The 15,858-nt window shown below is 44.6% G+C and overlaps 1 protein-coding gene across 1 annotated transcript in view; it reads right to left on the bottom strand.

The window, feature by feature from the left end:
• Positions 1 to 503: 503 nt before the first annotated feature.
• The window catches only part of LOC136577975 (uncharacterized), a 48,147-nt gene continuing 32,792 nt past the window's right edge, over positions 504 to 15,858 (bottom strand). The window contains exons 7-8 of the mRNA XM_066577885.1: positions 4,607 to 4,945; positions 504 to 1,249 (exon numbers count right to left, since the gene is read on the bottom strand). Coding sequence (XP_066433982.1) covers positions 504 to 1,249; positions 4,607 to 4,945 — 1,085 coding nt within the window. The remainder of the gene's footprint in view (positions 1,250 to 4,606; positions 4,946 to 15,858) is intronic.

Genomic DNA, 15,858 nt, shown 5'->3' on the forward strand with positions numbered 1-15,858 from the left:
TAGAGTTAAATCACTACAGCTGCGTAATACTTCTAGTTTATTACAAATCAATAGACATTTTACGCTAACTAATCATCATGTCTACTACACACTATGTGTAAGCACTGCTTCTATGTCACCTGTGATGTAGTATGCACAGTCTTCTGTAGAGCAATTGTTTCTTCTTTATTATTATTATGTACATTCTTGCATGTATAAAAACCTTTTGAAATAAACCAAATTACAAAAAAAAGATATTGGCCCATGTCTAGCACTGAAAAACTGTCCTGTAATGAGAAAGATGAGGCTACTGTCACACAGGAGCTTTTTTAAAGTGTTTAATGGGCGTTTGAAACTTCCACTCAAAATGCTGTAGTGATTTTTAATGGGGCTTCTCAAATGAATGTTTTAGCATAGTTTTTCTAACATGCGCTAAATCGAACGCTGTATGTTCTATTTTTCGGCAAATGTATGTTCTATGTGAGAGTGGCCTAAATCTACTAGTAATGAAGTGGTTAATTGGCTTACTGCTTGTTCAATATTGTATTGTTTAGTGGCTTAGTTTCATCATCATCTTCTTCTTCAGATAGCTGATTGGCTACGCACAAACCATCACTACTCTTTATCTCCATCTCATGAGGAGAACGCTCCCTCAGTCCAGCTCTACGTTTCTCCTCATTGCTCAGCAGTGAAGTCTCTTCATTGTCTTCCTGCGGTGATTCCCCGGCCGGACATAAACCTCCACTATTCTCTCTCCTAACCTCCTCAGAGGTTTCTTTTTGTTCAGCTAGTTTTTCATTCAATGGTTTATTGATGACTTGTGAAGTTTCTTCATTCTCTTCTTCCTTCTCATTAATTTCTTCCCCGGTAGAAGTTTCCTTTGATTCATCAGTCTCTTGTTCAATAAGTGTGTTATTAATGACTTGTGAAGTTTCTTTGTTCTCTTTCTTCTCCTCCTTCAGTTCTTCATCTTCCCTGGTAGAACTTTCCTCTAAGTGATCAGTCTCTTCTTCATCACATGGTTTATTGGTGGGTAATGGACGTTCTTCATCCCATTCTTCCCCAGACAGTTCCTTAGCCGGACACAATCCTTTGCTCTTTCCATTCTTCGGCACTGGTGTACAGTCCTGGTTATCATGTTCTCCCAGTAGATCGGTTTCTAGTTCAGCAGATGTTTTCTGCTTCTCTTCATGAATTGATTCATTTACCAGTAATGGACGTTCGCCGCCCTCTGTCCTCCGCTCTTCTGTAGTTCTTTTTTTTGGAGTCTCTGGTAATAGTAATAGTTAGATTTTAATATTGAAGATGTGATGAAACAATGACAAACATCAGGCTATAAGGGCTTATGTAAGAGATCTATGGCCAGTGTCACGTATATGATATCTGGTATATATAGACATGTGTTCTTTATTTCAGGACAGTTACCTGCATATAATTATGTTTCTCATTTTTAACAAGTTGGAAATAGCAGGATCAGGCAAAGACTAAGGGCTCCTGCACACTTGCGTTTTTCTTGCGCGTTTTTTTTTCACGCGATATTGCTGCTTTTGTTCTATGCGATTGTCAATGGGACTTTCTAATGTTGAAAAAGTATCGCGCAAAAATTGCAAAGCACCAACCTTCGATGCGTTTTTAACATTAGAAAGTCCCATTTGCAATTGCATGAATAAAATGCAGCGATATCGCGTAAAAAAACGTGCAAGAAAAACGCCAGTATGCAGGAGCCCTTAAGGTGAGGGCTTCACTTAGACTTTTGTGAAATGAAACAGTATCGGTAAATGGCAAAATTACATGTAAATAGTAGTATTCTTGTCTATGCCTAGATTGGGAGGATGACTTAGCCACCACCCATGCAGTCCGCTTTATGCATTCAGCGGCCAGTTTGAGCGCTGATACCAGGGGAACAGCTGGAAAGCTAAGTATGAAACATCTCCCGGACTCAGCAGGTCAGCTACTCTTTAAAGAAGGCACCAGTATAGTAGCATGCGTCTGGGGATGGGTTTGACTAGAGGGTCCTTTGTTAGGCCTTAGTCAGACGGACGTTTTTTCGCGCGATTTGCGGATCGCATGACGGATGCGCATCCGCAAATCGCGTGACCGGTGCGCGCAAATCGCCCGAAAATCTGCTCCTAGCCGCGTTTCATTAGAAACGGGCCGGAGCTGTCCAGCGCATTGCATTCAATGGAGACGGCAATAGAGCCGCCTCCATTTAAAGCAATGCGCTGTGGGCGAGCCCGGATGAATTGTCGGTAAGGGCTTAAATATATAAGCCCTTCCCTGCAATTCATCCTAAAATGTGTTAAAATAAAAAAAAATTGTATACTCACCTTCTTCCGGCAGCCGGAGCTCCGTGCGGCCGTCCTGCAGTGGGTGTGAAGGGGGTGTGAGTCAGACCTGCCCCCTGATTGGCTCAGCGCTGAGCCAATCAGAGGCATGCTTCACTCACACCCATTCATGAATTCATGAATGGATGTGAGTCAGACCTGCCCCTGATTGGCTCAGCGCTGAGAGGCAGCAGTCACTCACCCATTCATGAATTCATGAATGGGTGTGTGAGTGAAACCGGCCTCTAATTGGTCAGGGCTGTGACCAATCAGAGGCAGATCATTCAGCAGGCGGGGATTTTAAAGCCCCGCCGGCTGAATAGTGCCGAGAAGCAGTTCAGGAGAACTGACAGCGGCCGCGGCTGGACTCCGGCTGCAGCGGAAAGGTGAGTATACAATTTTTTTTTATTTTAACACATTTTAGGATGAATTGCAGGGAAGGGCTTATATATTTAACCCCTTCCCGACAATTCACCCCGCAAACGCCGGCAGCCCATTGCTTTCAATGGAGCGGCTGTATTGCCGCTCCATTGAATTCAATGGGCAAACATCGTTCTTCTCTGCCACAGCTGTTACAGCTGTGGCAGAGAAGAATGATTTGTCTTCTATATGTTCTCAATGGGGTCGGCGCTGCTGCCGCCGGCCCCATTGAGCGCATATACAGAAGAGAACAGGAATCGCAGATCGCAGATAGGTGCGATCTGCGATTTTTTGTTCTATAATTTATCGGACGAGCGCATAAAAAGCGCTCATGTGTCCGATACCATTGCAAAGCAATGGTTTTATAAAATCGCCGGACACATGCGCATGTGCAAATCGCGGCTAAAAATGCCCGTCTGACTAAGGCCTAAGGCTCAAGGCGGGCGTGGAGGGGTCTGAATAAGACAGCAGAGAGGAAGAAAGGTGTAAAAGAGGGCAGGGATCCTATACATAAAAAGAATAACCCAGATAGGGGAGGCTGAGGTACCTTTATATGCAGCAACTATTGTTCAGGTAAACACTCAGAAAAGTTGCTGAAGAGTACGAATGACAGTCGTTCATTTGCTTTTACACAAAGCGATGATTGTTTATTAGCTGTTTGCCAAGATATCATTCATAGAGGGATCTCCATGCAAACTCATTTGCAAGTCATTCAAATATGAATAACTAACTTTACACCAGATGACATTCGACCAGCCAGCGACTATTTTTTTGGTAAGCTAAAACAAAATGGCTAGTGACCTATCAGTTGTCACCCTGATGGTGGCCATGTTTACACTGAGCGACTATCATTTGATTTTGCGATTATTTGGCTGATATTTGCCCCGTCAAAAGATATCTTTAGTCAGACTCTTGTTGTACATATTCTCAGTAACCCAGTCCCACTGCCCGGATCCTCTTGTACGCGGGCGGCAGAGTGATTCCTGAAATTGTGCAGCCAGATAATAAGACTCAATGCACTACAAGCGTCTTCTTCTCATCATCACTGGACACATTAGATGGACGCTCGGAGAAGGAATAAAAAGATCAGCAGGGAGTGCGTTAACATATATGTGACAGCAGAGGGCCCTGTAACATGTATGTAGCAGCAGAGGGCCCTGCAACATGTATGTGACAGCAGAGAGCCCTGTAACATGTATGTGATAGCAGAGGGCCCTGTAACATGTATGTGACAGCAGAGGGCCCCGTAACATGTATGTGACAGCAGAGGGCCCCGTAACATGTATGTGACAGCAAAGGCAGTGTAACATGTATGTAACAGCAGAGGGCCCTGTAACATGTACATAACAGCAGAGGGCCCTGTAACATGTATGTAACAGCAGAGGCAGTGTAACATGTAAGGAACAGCAGGATCTACGCTTGGAGAATTGTTAAATGTAATATTTCGCAGTAGAGCCCATTCAACCTCTTAATGCTGCAGGGCACACAGTCACATCCTGCAGCTCCGAGGTATGTATAAAGGGAGATCATGGGCGATCTCACTCCAGACAACATGGATGCCGGCTGTTTCTTACAGCTGACGGCTGCCTGCAGCAGCTCCGATAAGCCGATACCCTCATCGGAGTTGTTAACTCTTTAAATGCCGCCATCGATTCTGAAAACGACATTTAAGTGTCCCGACCGATGCTTGATTTTTTTCCATTTCACTCCACTCCAAGTTTTTCAGTACATTATATGGTACATTAAATAATCCATAGGGGGTTAAATGAACTGAGTCTGGTAGTGATTGTTTTGCTTTTCTAGCATTATACCAGCTGTATGAGTGATATCATAAGTAAATAGCGTCATATTGGTTCTATCCTGTAATTTCCATTACTACTCACCCTTCACATGTAGCCGCTCTGTTCTTTTCTCTATTGTTTTCTGAGCGTTGGAAGTTTTCACCCTGCAGATATATGTTATTTCATTATCCGCCCTTGTTACTGGGGTGAGAGTTAGGTTGGCTCTGTAGATGCGCTCGTCCTCTGATTGTTCATCTATGGTTCTGAGTCTTCGTGAATCATTTACAGCTCTCTGTTCACCTCTTTCCGGACCCTCTTCAAACCACTCCACAGTGTGTACGCCCAATATATAATTATATAGTCTACACGTCAGCGTGGCCGTCTTATCCTTGATCAGCTCTGGTACATTTATTTCTCCAATCTCCAGATCAGGCAGCGTTCCTATATAATACAGTATACGAATACAGAGACAGTCAGCGAATATGACACAATATAACTACAACTCACACTTATATATTGTGTACCTGCATCTTATAGAGACTCGGTCACCTCTGACCACCCAAGAAAAATAAAAAAAACTACTCTGCACCCACAAACCACATCTTCTCAGCATGACAATACATGAGAGGACTACTCTCCATTATGTGTGCACAGTGGTGTAGCTATAGGGGGTTGCAATGGTCATAATCATAACCAGGATTCTTAGCCTAGTGAACCCAAAGGCTCCCCTCACCACAATTATTAGGCCCTCAAAGCCAGGAGTTGAAGCTACAGCAGCAATACTCATGTAGCTTCCACAGCCAGTCATGGTGGCATGCCTAAATCTATCAATCATTATACATAGCCAATCACAATGCCAGCACTGCCACTCATACATCAGTCACATAGCTTATCACAGCTGCGCAGAGCATAGCCCAGCTTGACTTCCCACTCCAGCGCGTGTGTAGGGGGCTACCTTGCTTGAATGTGTGAAATTGTACAAATAATAGTTGTAGTTGGCAACTTGATCTTACAGTGGTCTCTATTGGCCAGTTTTGGAGTGTTTTAGTCTGGAAGACTTACTGATTGGTAGTTTTCTCGAGCTCTGAAAGAACTAGTGAGCAGTTTGTTTTAGAGTAGCTCAGGAGCAGCGAGCGCGGGTCCTCCTAGTCTACCCTGCTGGTAGTAGGAGAAGCTACCTGAACTGACAGGAAGCTGCTGAGAGCGGGAAAGAAACACTCAGTACGAGAGCTGAGAGCAGCAGGTGATCAGTGTTTTTGCAGAGGATGGATTGGTGCTGATGGGAAGAAAAGAAGCAGCGATGCCATACATCACTCACAGGGGCCTGCAAACACTACAGAGAAAGCTTGTGGTGATTATGTGGTGGCTGAACTTACACAACAAGTGTTAGTAGAGACCGGTCTCTAGGGTAGGACTATTGTGTACACACCTAAGAACTAAAAAAAACTATGATGGAACTTAACTTTCAAGAGGTCGACTATCGCCATTTTGAGGTTGGAACCGCTATTGCATTTGTTCTGATGCATTGTAGAGGGGTAATGGGGATGTTATTGTATAGTTCCTGTTTATGTACACTGTTTGTGACTCATTTATGATAGTACTTACCATTTGTAATTTTATGGATTTTTTGGAATAATAGAAGTGTTTTTAAGGTGCCAGCTTTTCTTCTTTGTTGTAGTAATGCTCGGACACCATCTAGTGGTTATGATAATTGCTGCATTTTGTTCTATTATGCTTAATTACCTGTTTAGCAGTGAGGGTCACATGGTACGCTGGAGCACTAAGGAGGAAGTGATGATGTAGAGAATTAGGGCCGTGGAAAGGGCCTGACTGGATGCATTAGGTGACTGACCAGTACCTGTATCAGGGCCTCCAGATGGGCCTTCGGGCAGCACATGGCCGATGGAGTGTCCTGACCCTGGATAATGCTTCTGGCACAGAAAGTACCCAGAGTAACTGTGGACTCAGAAAAGATACTGGGATGCAGCGCCATTGCAAAAGGAAGACATATTACTATTCTCAGAGCTGGACTTGCCATGTGCCCTTTACTGCTGCAGGGATACAGCTTTAGGCTAATAGAGTGGCTTTGCGTGGCATTGCTTGCTGATGAATCCTGGATACTTATGTGAAGGAGTCTGGTACTTCTCTCTATTGAACACTCACCTATGTGAAGGGGTCCGGTCCTTCTCTCTATCAGACAATCACCTATGTGTAGGAGTCCGGTACCTCTCTCTACGAGACACTCACTTATGTGGAGGGGTCCGGAACTTCTCTCTTTATGGGACACTCACCTATGTGGAGGGGTCCGGAACTTCTCTCTATGGGACACTCACCTATGTGGAGGGGTCCGGAACTTCTCTCTATGGGACACTCACCTATTTGGAGGGGTCCAGTACTTCTCTCTATTGGACATTCACTTGTGTGGAGGGGTCTGGTTCTTCTCTCTATGGGACACTCACCTATGTGGAGGGATCTGGAACTCCTCTCTATTGGACAACAGATAATTCCATGCAGGAAAAAGTGTAATCCACGCTTGCTTGCAGAATAAAATTTGTAATCTTCCTTTATTTAGACATATTTAAAATTGCCAGGTGTACACATCTGTAACCAGACACGTATCGGCTGCACAGAGCCTTCGTCAGTGGTACCTTCTCTCCATAGGACACTCACCTATGTGAAGGGGTCTGATACTTTTCTCTGCGGGACACTCACCTATGTGAATGGGTCGGTACCTCTCTCTATTGGATGCTCACATATGTGCAGGGGTGCGGTACTACTTTCTATATGACACTCACCTATGTGAAGGGGTCTGGTGCTTCTCCCTATTGGATGATCACCTATGTGGAGGGGTCCGATCCTTTTCTCCATAGGACACTCACCTATGTGAAGGGGTCTGATACTTTTTCTCTGCGGGACACTCACCTATGTGAATGGGTCGGTACCTCTCTCTATTGGATGTTCACCTATGTGGAGGGGTCCAATCCTTCTCTCTATAGGACACTCACCTATGTGGAGGGGTCTGCTACTTGTCTCTATGGGACACTCACCTATGTGAAAGTTCACCGTCCTCTCTGTGGAACACTCAGTTTTGTGTATGGATGTGGTCCTTCACTCTATTGGGCACTCATCTATGTACAGGGTTCAGTACCTCTCTCTATGCAAAGGAGTCTGGAGCTTCTTCCTATGGGACGATCACCTATGTGGAGGGGTCTGATCCTATTTTCAATTGGACACTCACCTATGTGGAGGGGTCCAGTACTTCTCTCTATGGGACACTCACCTATGTGGAGGGTTCTGGTACTTCTCTCTATTGGACATTCACCTATGGGGAGGGGTCTTGTTCTTCTCTCTATTGGACACTGACTGATGTGAAGCAGTTTGGTGCTTCTCTTTATGGGATGAACATCGGTGTGGAGGGCTCTATTGGACACTTACCTATGTGTAAGGTAAGGTCCTTCTCTTTATTGAAAACTCACCTATGGGGTGTGGTCTGGTGCTTTCCTCTATGGGAGGATCACCTATGTGGAGGGGTCTTGTGCTTCTCCCTATAGGACACTCACCTACGTAAAGGGGTCGGATACTTCTCTCTATAGGACACTCACCTATGTGGAGGGTCCAGTACTTCTCTCTATGAGACATTCACCTATGTGGATGGTCCGGTACTTCTCTCTATAGGACACTCACCTATGTGAAAGGGTCCAGTCTTCTCTGTGCAACACTCACTTTTCAGTGATCAGTACGTGCAGCTGTACCCACAAATAACAGAGCAGAGGAGAAAGGGGTACAGCAAGAAATGACTCGACCCACAAAGAACAGAGCAGATGAGAAAGAGGTACAGCAAGAAATAACTCTACCCACACAGAACAGAGCAGAGGAGAAAGAGGTACAGCAAGAAATGACTCTACCCACAAAGAACAGAGCAGAGGAGAAAGAGGTAAATATTCAGAAGGCAAGTAGAGGAGCAAGAGTCAACGATCACAAACTAAAATGTTTCTACACAAATGCCCAGAGCACGGGAAACAAGGAGAATTGGAGCTCCTAACACAAAAAGAGAAATATAATGTCATAGGCATCACGGAAACTTAGTGGAATGATAAACATGATTGGAATACAAGGCTTGAAGGATACACCTTGTTTATAAGTAACGGAGCTAAAAAAGGGGAGGAGATATTGTATTGCATGTTAGGAAAACATTAATCTCCACAGAGATTCAAGCTTCAGATCAGGTAGTTCTATAGAAACTGTTTGGGTAAGAATACAAGGAGAGAACAACAGAAAGGGCAGTATTGTAGGCATTTACTATAGGCCGCCTGGACAAGCAGAAGATATGGACGAACTCTTTCTACACTAGATAGCCAAGGACTCAAAGAAGCATGACATAGTGATTATGGGAGATTTTTACTGTCAAGACATTTGTTGGGTATCTCTCTCAGGTGAAAGTAATGGATCAAACAAATTCTTATCTGCTCTTGCTGACAACTTCCAAAAGGTAGAAGAGAAAACAAGGGGATCTGCTATCTTGGACGTACTTCTTACCAACAGGGAGCAAAAGGTTGAGGAGGTAAGGGTATCGGGGACCTTAGGAGGCAGGGATCATGGATAAAAAGGGGAGGAAGACCTGAGAAAACTCAGACCTCAAGGTTGGATTTCAGAAAGGCAGATTTCAATGAACTCAGAGGGTAGTAAGAATCCAATGGCTGGATGTACTTAAGGACAGGAATATCCAAGAAGGTTGAGAAATATTGCAAAATGAGATTCTCAAAGCACAATCGTTAACAATCCATAAAGAAGAAAGAATGGAAAGCATTTAAAGAGACCAGGATGGATGAACACAGAACTTGCACACATGTTAAAAACAAAGAAAAATATGTTTATCAAATGGAAAGAGGGGAGAACATATAAAGAAGAATATAATGTGGTTTGCAGAAACTGTAAGGCAAGTGTCAGAAAAGCTAAAGCTAATAATTAATTAAGGCTTGCAACAGAGGCCAAAAGCAATCAAAAAGAATTTTGGGGTTATATCAAAAGCAAAAGGAAAGTCAAATATGCTATTGGATGCTTACAAGATGAAAATGGTGAATTGGTTAAGAATGATGTTAAGAAGGCCAAACTTTTAAATTCCTATTTTGTATCTGTTTTCTCTCAGAAAGTAGATGGAAAATCAATTGATCTTTCCTGTGCTATTGGGGGAATAAAAGAATGCAAGCTATCTATAAGCTGAGAGATGGTGAGGGTACACTTAGCTAACTTAAATGAATTTAAGTCTCAAGGTCCAGATGAATTACATCCTAGGATACTTAAGGAAGCAGCAGAGGTAATTGCAGAGCCACTCGCTGTAATCTTTGAAAATTCCTGGAGAACAGGAGAAGTCCCAGAAGATTGGAAAAGGGCAAATGTTATCCCTATCTTCAAAAAAGGGAAGAAGGACGATCCAGGAAACTACAGGCCTGTGAGCCTAACTTCTATACCGGAAAAGATCTTTGAACAAATTATTAAACAGCATGTATGCAAGTACTTGGGTTAAAATGGAGTAATTAACCAGAGCCAGCATGGGTTTGTAACAAACAAGTCATGCCAGACAAATCTAATTTCCTTCTATGACAGAATCTCCGACTGGGTTGATCAGAGAAATGCGGTAGATATAGTATATCTTGACTTTAGTAAAGCATTTGACAAATATCTCATACCATACTTATTGAAAAAATGACCACATATGGAATTGACAAGGCAACTGTTAGGTGGATTCACAACTGGCTGAGTGATCGTACTCAAAGAGTGGTCATAAATGGCTGTCCATCCAAATGTAAGAATGTATCAAGTGGGGTACCACAAGGCTCTGTCCTAGGAGCAGTGTTGTTCAACATTTTTATAAATGATCTGAAGGAGGGAATTGATGGTAAACGGATCAAATTTGCTGATGACACAAAGCTAGGAGGATTAGCTAACACTAAGGAAGAGAGAGAGAGTATTCAAAAAGATCTAGAATAACTTGAACAGTGGGCGGCGACTAACAGAATGATATTTAACAAGGAGAAATGCAAAGTCCTACATCTGGGCAAGAAAATGATAAAAGCACATACAGAATGGGAGGAATTGGGCTAAGCAGCAGCGCTTGTGAGAAAGACTTGGGTAAACTAATAGATCATAGACTGAACATGAGTGAACAATGTGATGTAGCAGCCAAAAAGGCAAACACAATTCTGAGTTGTATTAAGAGACGCATAGAGTCTAGATCACATGAGGTAATAATTCCCCTCTACTCTTCCTTAGTCAGACTTCATCTGTAATACTCTGCCCAGTTCTGGGCATGCCACTTTAACCCCTTCCCGCTCCAGGACGTATATTTATGTCCTGGAGCGTCGTGCTGTGTATGAAGAGAGGTCACGGGGCAACCTCTCTGCACACAGCGTGGCCGTCAGCTGTTTACTACAGCTGACACCCACGGGCAACTTGCAGCTCTCCAAAGACCAGTGATCCCAGCTTCAGAATGTCATGCTCCCCTTCATTTCCACCTTCACATGACAACCAGGGAGGACCCACTGGATCGTTCACCATGTGAACACTGGGGACCACTCCCTATCATGCAGCTCACCCACCGAGTTTCCCTGGAGGTGCAGATGAATATGAAGCAGGAAATTGAAGAGATGTTGCATCTGGGCATTATCCAGAAGTCCCAGAGTGCATGGGTCTCCCCTGTAGTCCTGGTACCAGGGAACAACTGGACAACCCGGTTCTGTGTGGAGTACAGGAGGTTGAATACCATGACAGTGCCTGATGCTTATCCGATGCCCTGCATCGATGAGCTATTGGACCGGCTGACCAAGACCCAGTACATAACTATTATAGATCTGATTCGGGGGTATTGACAGATTCCCAAAACCCTAGAAGCATAGGAGAGGTCTGTCTTCCTAACCCTATTTGGACTATGAGTGTAAAGTGATGCTGTTTGGCATAGAGAATGCTCCGGTCACTTTGCAATGTTTGGTCACTCATCTGCTTGAGGGACTTGAAGAGTGTGTGGTTGCATACTTGGATGATATTGCTGTCTTCAGCCCCACTTGGGCAGAACACCTACCGTGGGTGCTCAGGCACATCCAGGACACAGGCTTGACCATCAAGCCTGGTAAGTGCCAGATCGTCATGGTGGAGGTGCAGTACTTAGAGAACACTAAAGCCAGAGCCTGGGAAGGTGGATGCCATCCTGGCCTGGCCCACCCCCAAAACCAAGAAATAGGTTATGTCCTTCTTGGGTACTGCTGGGTACTACCACAAGTTCGTTCACCACTACAGTGCCCTGGCCTAGCCTCTGACTGCCCTGATCAAGAAGAAACTGTCTCAGGTAGTCAGCCGGACCACTGATTATGAACATTTCTTTGCAGCCCTGAAGACTGCTCTGTCCAGCACTCTGGTTCTGCAGGCACCAGACTTTACCAGGAGGTTTGTAGTGCAAACCGACGTGAGTGCATATGGCCTGGCTGCTGTCCTAAGTCAAGTAAACTCTGGTGAGGAAGAGCACCAGGTGTTATATCTAAGTCGCAAACTTCTGCCCAGGGAGGTGGCATACGCCACCATAGAAAAAGAGTGCTTAGCCATCGTGTGGCACTGCAGAAGCTGCAACTGTATCTCCATGGGTGGAATTTCACCATAGTGATGGATCACAACCCGTTCAGTTGGCTGCATAGTGCTGCAGGCACCAATGGTAAACTGCTTTGCTTGAGCTTGGCACTGCAGCAGTATAATTTCACAATCCAGCACAAAATCGGACAGTGCCGCCCTTTTTGTGCTGGATAACACCGATGGGTTATCCCATCAAGAGGGAGCAGCTGAGATGGGCTTGGTAGGTGATCTGGGGGATCAACCTACTAGACCCACTCTAAAAGGGAGAGGTGTGGTATAAGGGTTGATGCAGTATCAACCAACTGCCCATGAGCTGCCGTTCAGGATATTGGGAAAGTTGAATTGATATCCTCTCCCCTTGTCTCCCCCCTTCCTCACAACTGCAAGGCCTTTGATGACCATGTGGCCTGAGGAAGTGTTTTGTTTGGATGGCAATAAAGTTAAGGCAGTGACAAGGGGATGTTACTGACCCCCCTGACAGTGGGTTGTGACACCTTGGATGGTTCCCAGAGACATCCTGGCTCCAAAATGTTTAATTAAGGCAAAATCTCTTAATAAGGGTTATTAGTCATTTGGAGGTCCTAGCCCGATATGAATTATATTGTTGAAATCGGGTTGGTCAGCTGAATGAAACGCATCTATATACATTAAGGTACAGGCTCCAGAACACCCCCAAATGGCATATCCACACACTTGGTTATAATTTACGTGTCATGCTTGATATCACTAAATAGATAAAATCATGACCAGAAATATGCCGGGCATATATTCCTGATCGGAGTACCTCCTGCAGACACATTGCCAAAATGGAGAATTATGTTTTTTTCAGAGATCATCCGCATCTAACCACCCCTCTCCAAATGACCTCAGAGAGGGCGGGGGAGAGGGGAATCCTTTATAACTCGGGGCTCAAAAACCCCCTATCGTTGGACTTCGGAGTTACGCTACGGCGTAAGGCTTTCCCGTTTAGTCCAGTGACTCCACACAAATCAGAACCTTGGTGAATATCCCAAATTTGGTACCTTTCTTATTACCTGTCTTATTTTAAATTACTGTCTGTGTGCATGCCTGTAAACCTTATCTCCATTGTAACATCTTTTTCTGTATAATTTTGTAAACTTATAAATATTTAGCACTGCTAGTCTTTTTTAGAATTAATTTATAATTTATTAATCAAGACTTGTACGTGTTAAAACAAACTGTTAGGTTCCATCGCAGTGCAGTCCCCCACAGGTGGTGGTTGCTTGAGCTAGCTGGGTTTGGATTTCTCCAGCCAGCCAGTCCCCCGGGTCTCAGACCCTAAGTGTTGGGTGCCTGTGTCTCCGGAGGCCCCTCTTTAACAGGGATTTAATGTTAGGGTGTGCTGCTAGGATCTCTTGTTCTACATGCGTTGTCAGCAATGCAGCCCCACAGGTCAGGTTTGATTGAGCTGGCTGGGTGTGGATTTCTCCAGCCAACCAATCACCACCCGTCTGCTGATCTTATATACCAGCTCCTCTGCTAGAGGCTGCTGGGCTTTCCTTTGTTTGTTTAATGTGTTCAGTGGAACACTGTCATGTTCTTGTATGTCTGTGCAGGGTGCCGGATATGTGGTTTGAATATTCCTGTTCAAGGTATATAGTGTCCTGTGTTGTATGCAAATCCCTGGCGTGTTGGTGTCAGCTGTTTGCCATCTAGGTCTATGTAGGTCCCTAGGTTGTAGCAGGTTTCATGTGGAAGTTGTCTCATTAGAGTAGGGACCCACGAGACAACGAGGACCCTTGAAGTGGGCTCGTGGGCTTAAGTATCTTGGCCAAAATATGAGCCAATACCTCGCATTGTACCTATTTTCGCGTACAAGTATGCTTGGTCGTGTTTCGGGCATTTGTCAGTCAGTTTTTTATGTCTGTTCGTTAGTTATGTCTGCTGTTTCCGAGTTCTGCCAGAGTTTCGCCAGTTCGTGAGTGTGAATCATAACTCGTATTCATAATATATAGTCCAGGTTCCAGCTTACCGGTGGAACAAGCTGGTCATGGCAGTGAGTGTGTGTGGGTATTATAGAATGCTGGATACTTTAGTGCAACAAGGGGGTGATTTGAGCTTCTGTTCTGCATGCATGCAGGAGCCTGGAAAAGCTGGGTACAAATGCATCTGTATTCTAACGACTCTGCGCTTACAACCCCGCTAGAGTGATCAATCGAGGTTCTGCCGTGACTAGCGGTCATAGTGGCCTTGAATGCCTCTCCAATACGCATCAACACTGTTGAGTCCAAGGTAAGTGTCCCCCAGGCAGGTAGTTATTCTTTGTTTGGCCCTATATTAATAAAAATGGCCCAAAAGTCAGACTGCAGGATGATTGTATCCTGTAACAGAGAAACAGGCAGGTGAAAGAAAAGAGAAAAAGTGGGGACCACAATTTGGAACATGCCGGGCCTGGGGTCAGAAAAATGTATAATGGCTTACGTCGCTAATACATTAATAAATGTGGATGACTATACCGTCTAAAACAGTCAGAACACCATCTGCCGAGCTTTTGACATGATGTTCGGATATCCTGGCAGTATCCACTACTGTGAGTGACCTGATTCTAAAGGAATGGGTGCTGAATTCCTTTAGGTATATAATTAGCGCTCTGCAAGTATTAATTTAACATGGAATTAAACTAGAAATGTGTTAAAGGGGAATCATCTATATAACATAGAAGAAACACAATGCATATTACTGAATAATCCTTAAAGGGGTTGTCCCGCGAAAGCAAGTGGGGTTAAGCACTTCTGTATGGCCATATAAATGCACTTTGTAATATACATCTTGCATTAAATATTGGCCATACAGAAGTTATATACTTACCCCTCCGGTGTTGGCATCCCCATCTCCATGGCGCCGACCAAAGCCTTCTTCTGCCTGGATTAGACGCGCTTGCGCTGTCTGCTTCTTCTGTCCCGCTGAAGGGGCTGCTCCGGCGTGCTCGCGCCGCACAGGTCTTCTGCGCATGCGCAGAAGACCTCTGCGGCGCGAGCACGCCGGAGCGGGACAGAAGAGGGCAGACAGCGCCAGCACGTCTAATCCAGGCAGAAGAAGGCTTTGGTCGGCGCCATGGAGACGGGGGCGCCAACACCGGAGGGGGTAAGTATATAACTTCTGTATGGCCAATATTTAATGCACGATGTATATTACAAAGTGCATTTATATGGCCATACAGAAGTGCTTAACCCCACTTGCTTTCGCGGGACAACCCCTTTAACTATCTGGACCGGACAAAAGCTGGCAGCCATCGAACACATCAACAATAAGAGGTCAATAAACTAATGAAACATTTTAATAATAAAAGAAAATACGGCGTCTGCTACCCAACGAGGGGCCTTCTTTTCTCCACCCTTTAAGGATCTGTGTTCTTATAAAAGCTTTTGTCACTTCATTCACTCTCTCAATGCTAGCATTAAGGACAGCGGGTTACTGGGTCTCCTGGTTTATCCTCAGCCACCAGATCTCTGAAATACTGCATCCTGCAACGGAACATGTTCAAACGATGCAGGCATGTGGCGGACCCCGATGGACCTACGGATAGGAAGTTGTCCGGTATCGCTGGGTTGCCAGATACTACTTTAACTGTCCATTCCAAAAAATGAAGAGAACATCTCAAACCAGCGACAAGAGATCAAGCAACCCATCAGCAGGCACATAACTAAGTAAATTACACCATTCAGCTGGCAAACTAAATAATGAAAACAATCCAGATGTATGGGGAGGGGGCGGAA

Source organism: Eleutherodactylus coqui, chromosome 8 (genome assembly GCF_035609145.1).
Source record: "Eleutherodactylus coqui strain aEleCoq1 chromosome 8, aEleCoq1.hap1, whole genome shotgun sequence".
Taxonomy (NCBI): Eukaryota; Metazoa; Chordata; class Amphibia; order Anura; family Eleutherodactylidae; genus Eleutherodactylus; species Eleutherodactylus coqui.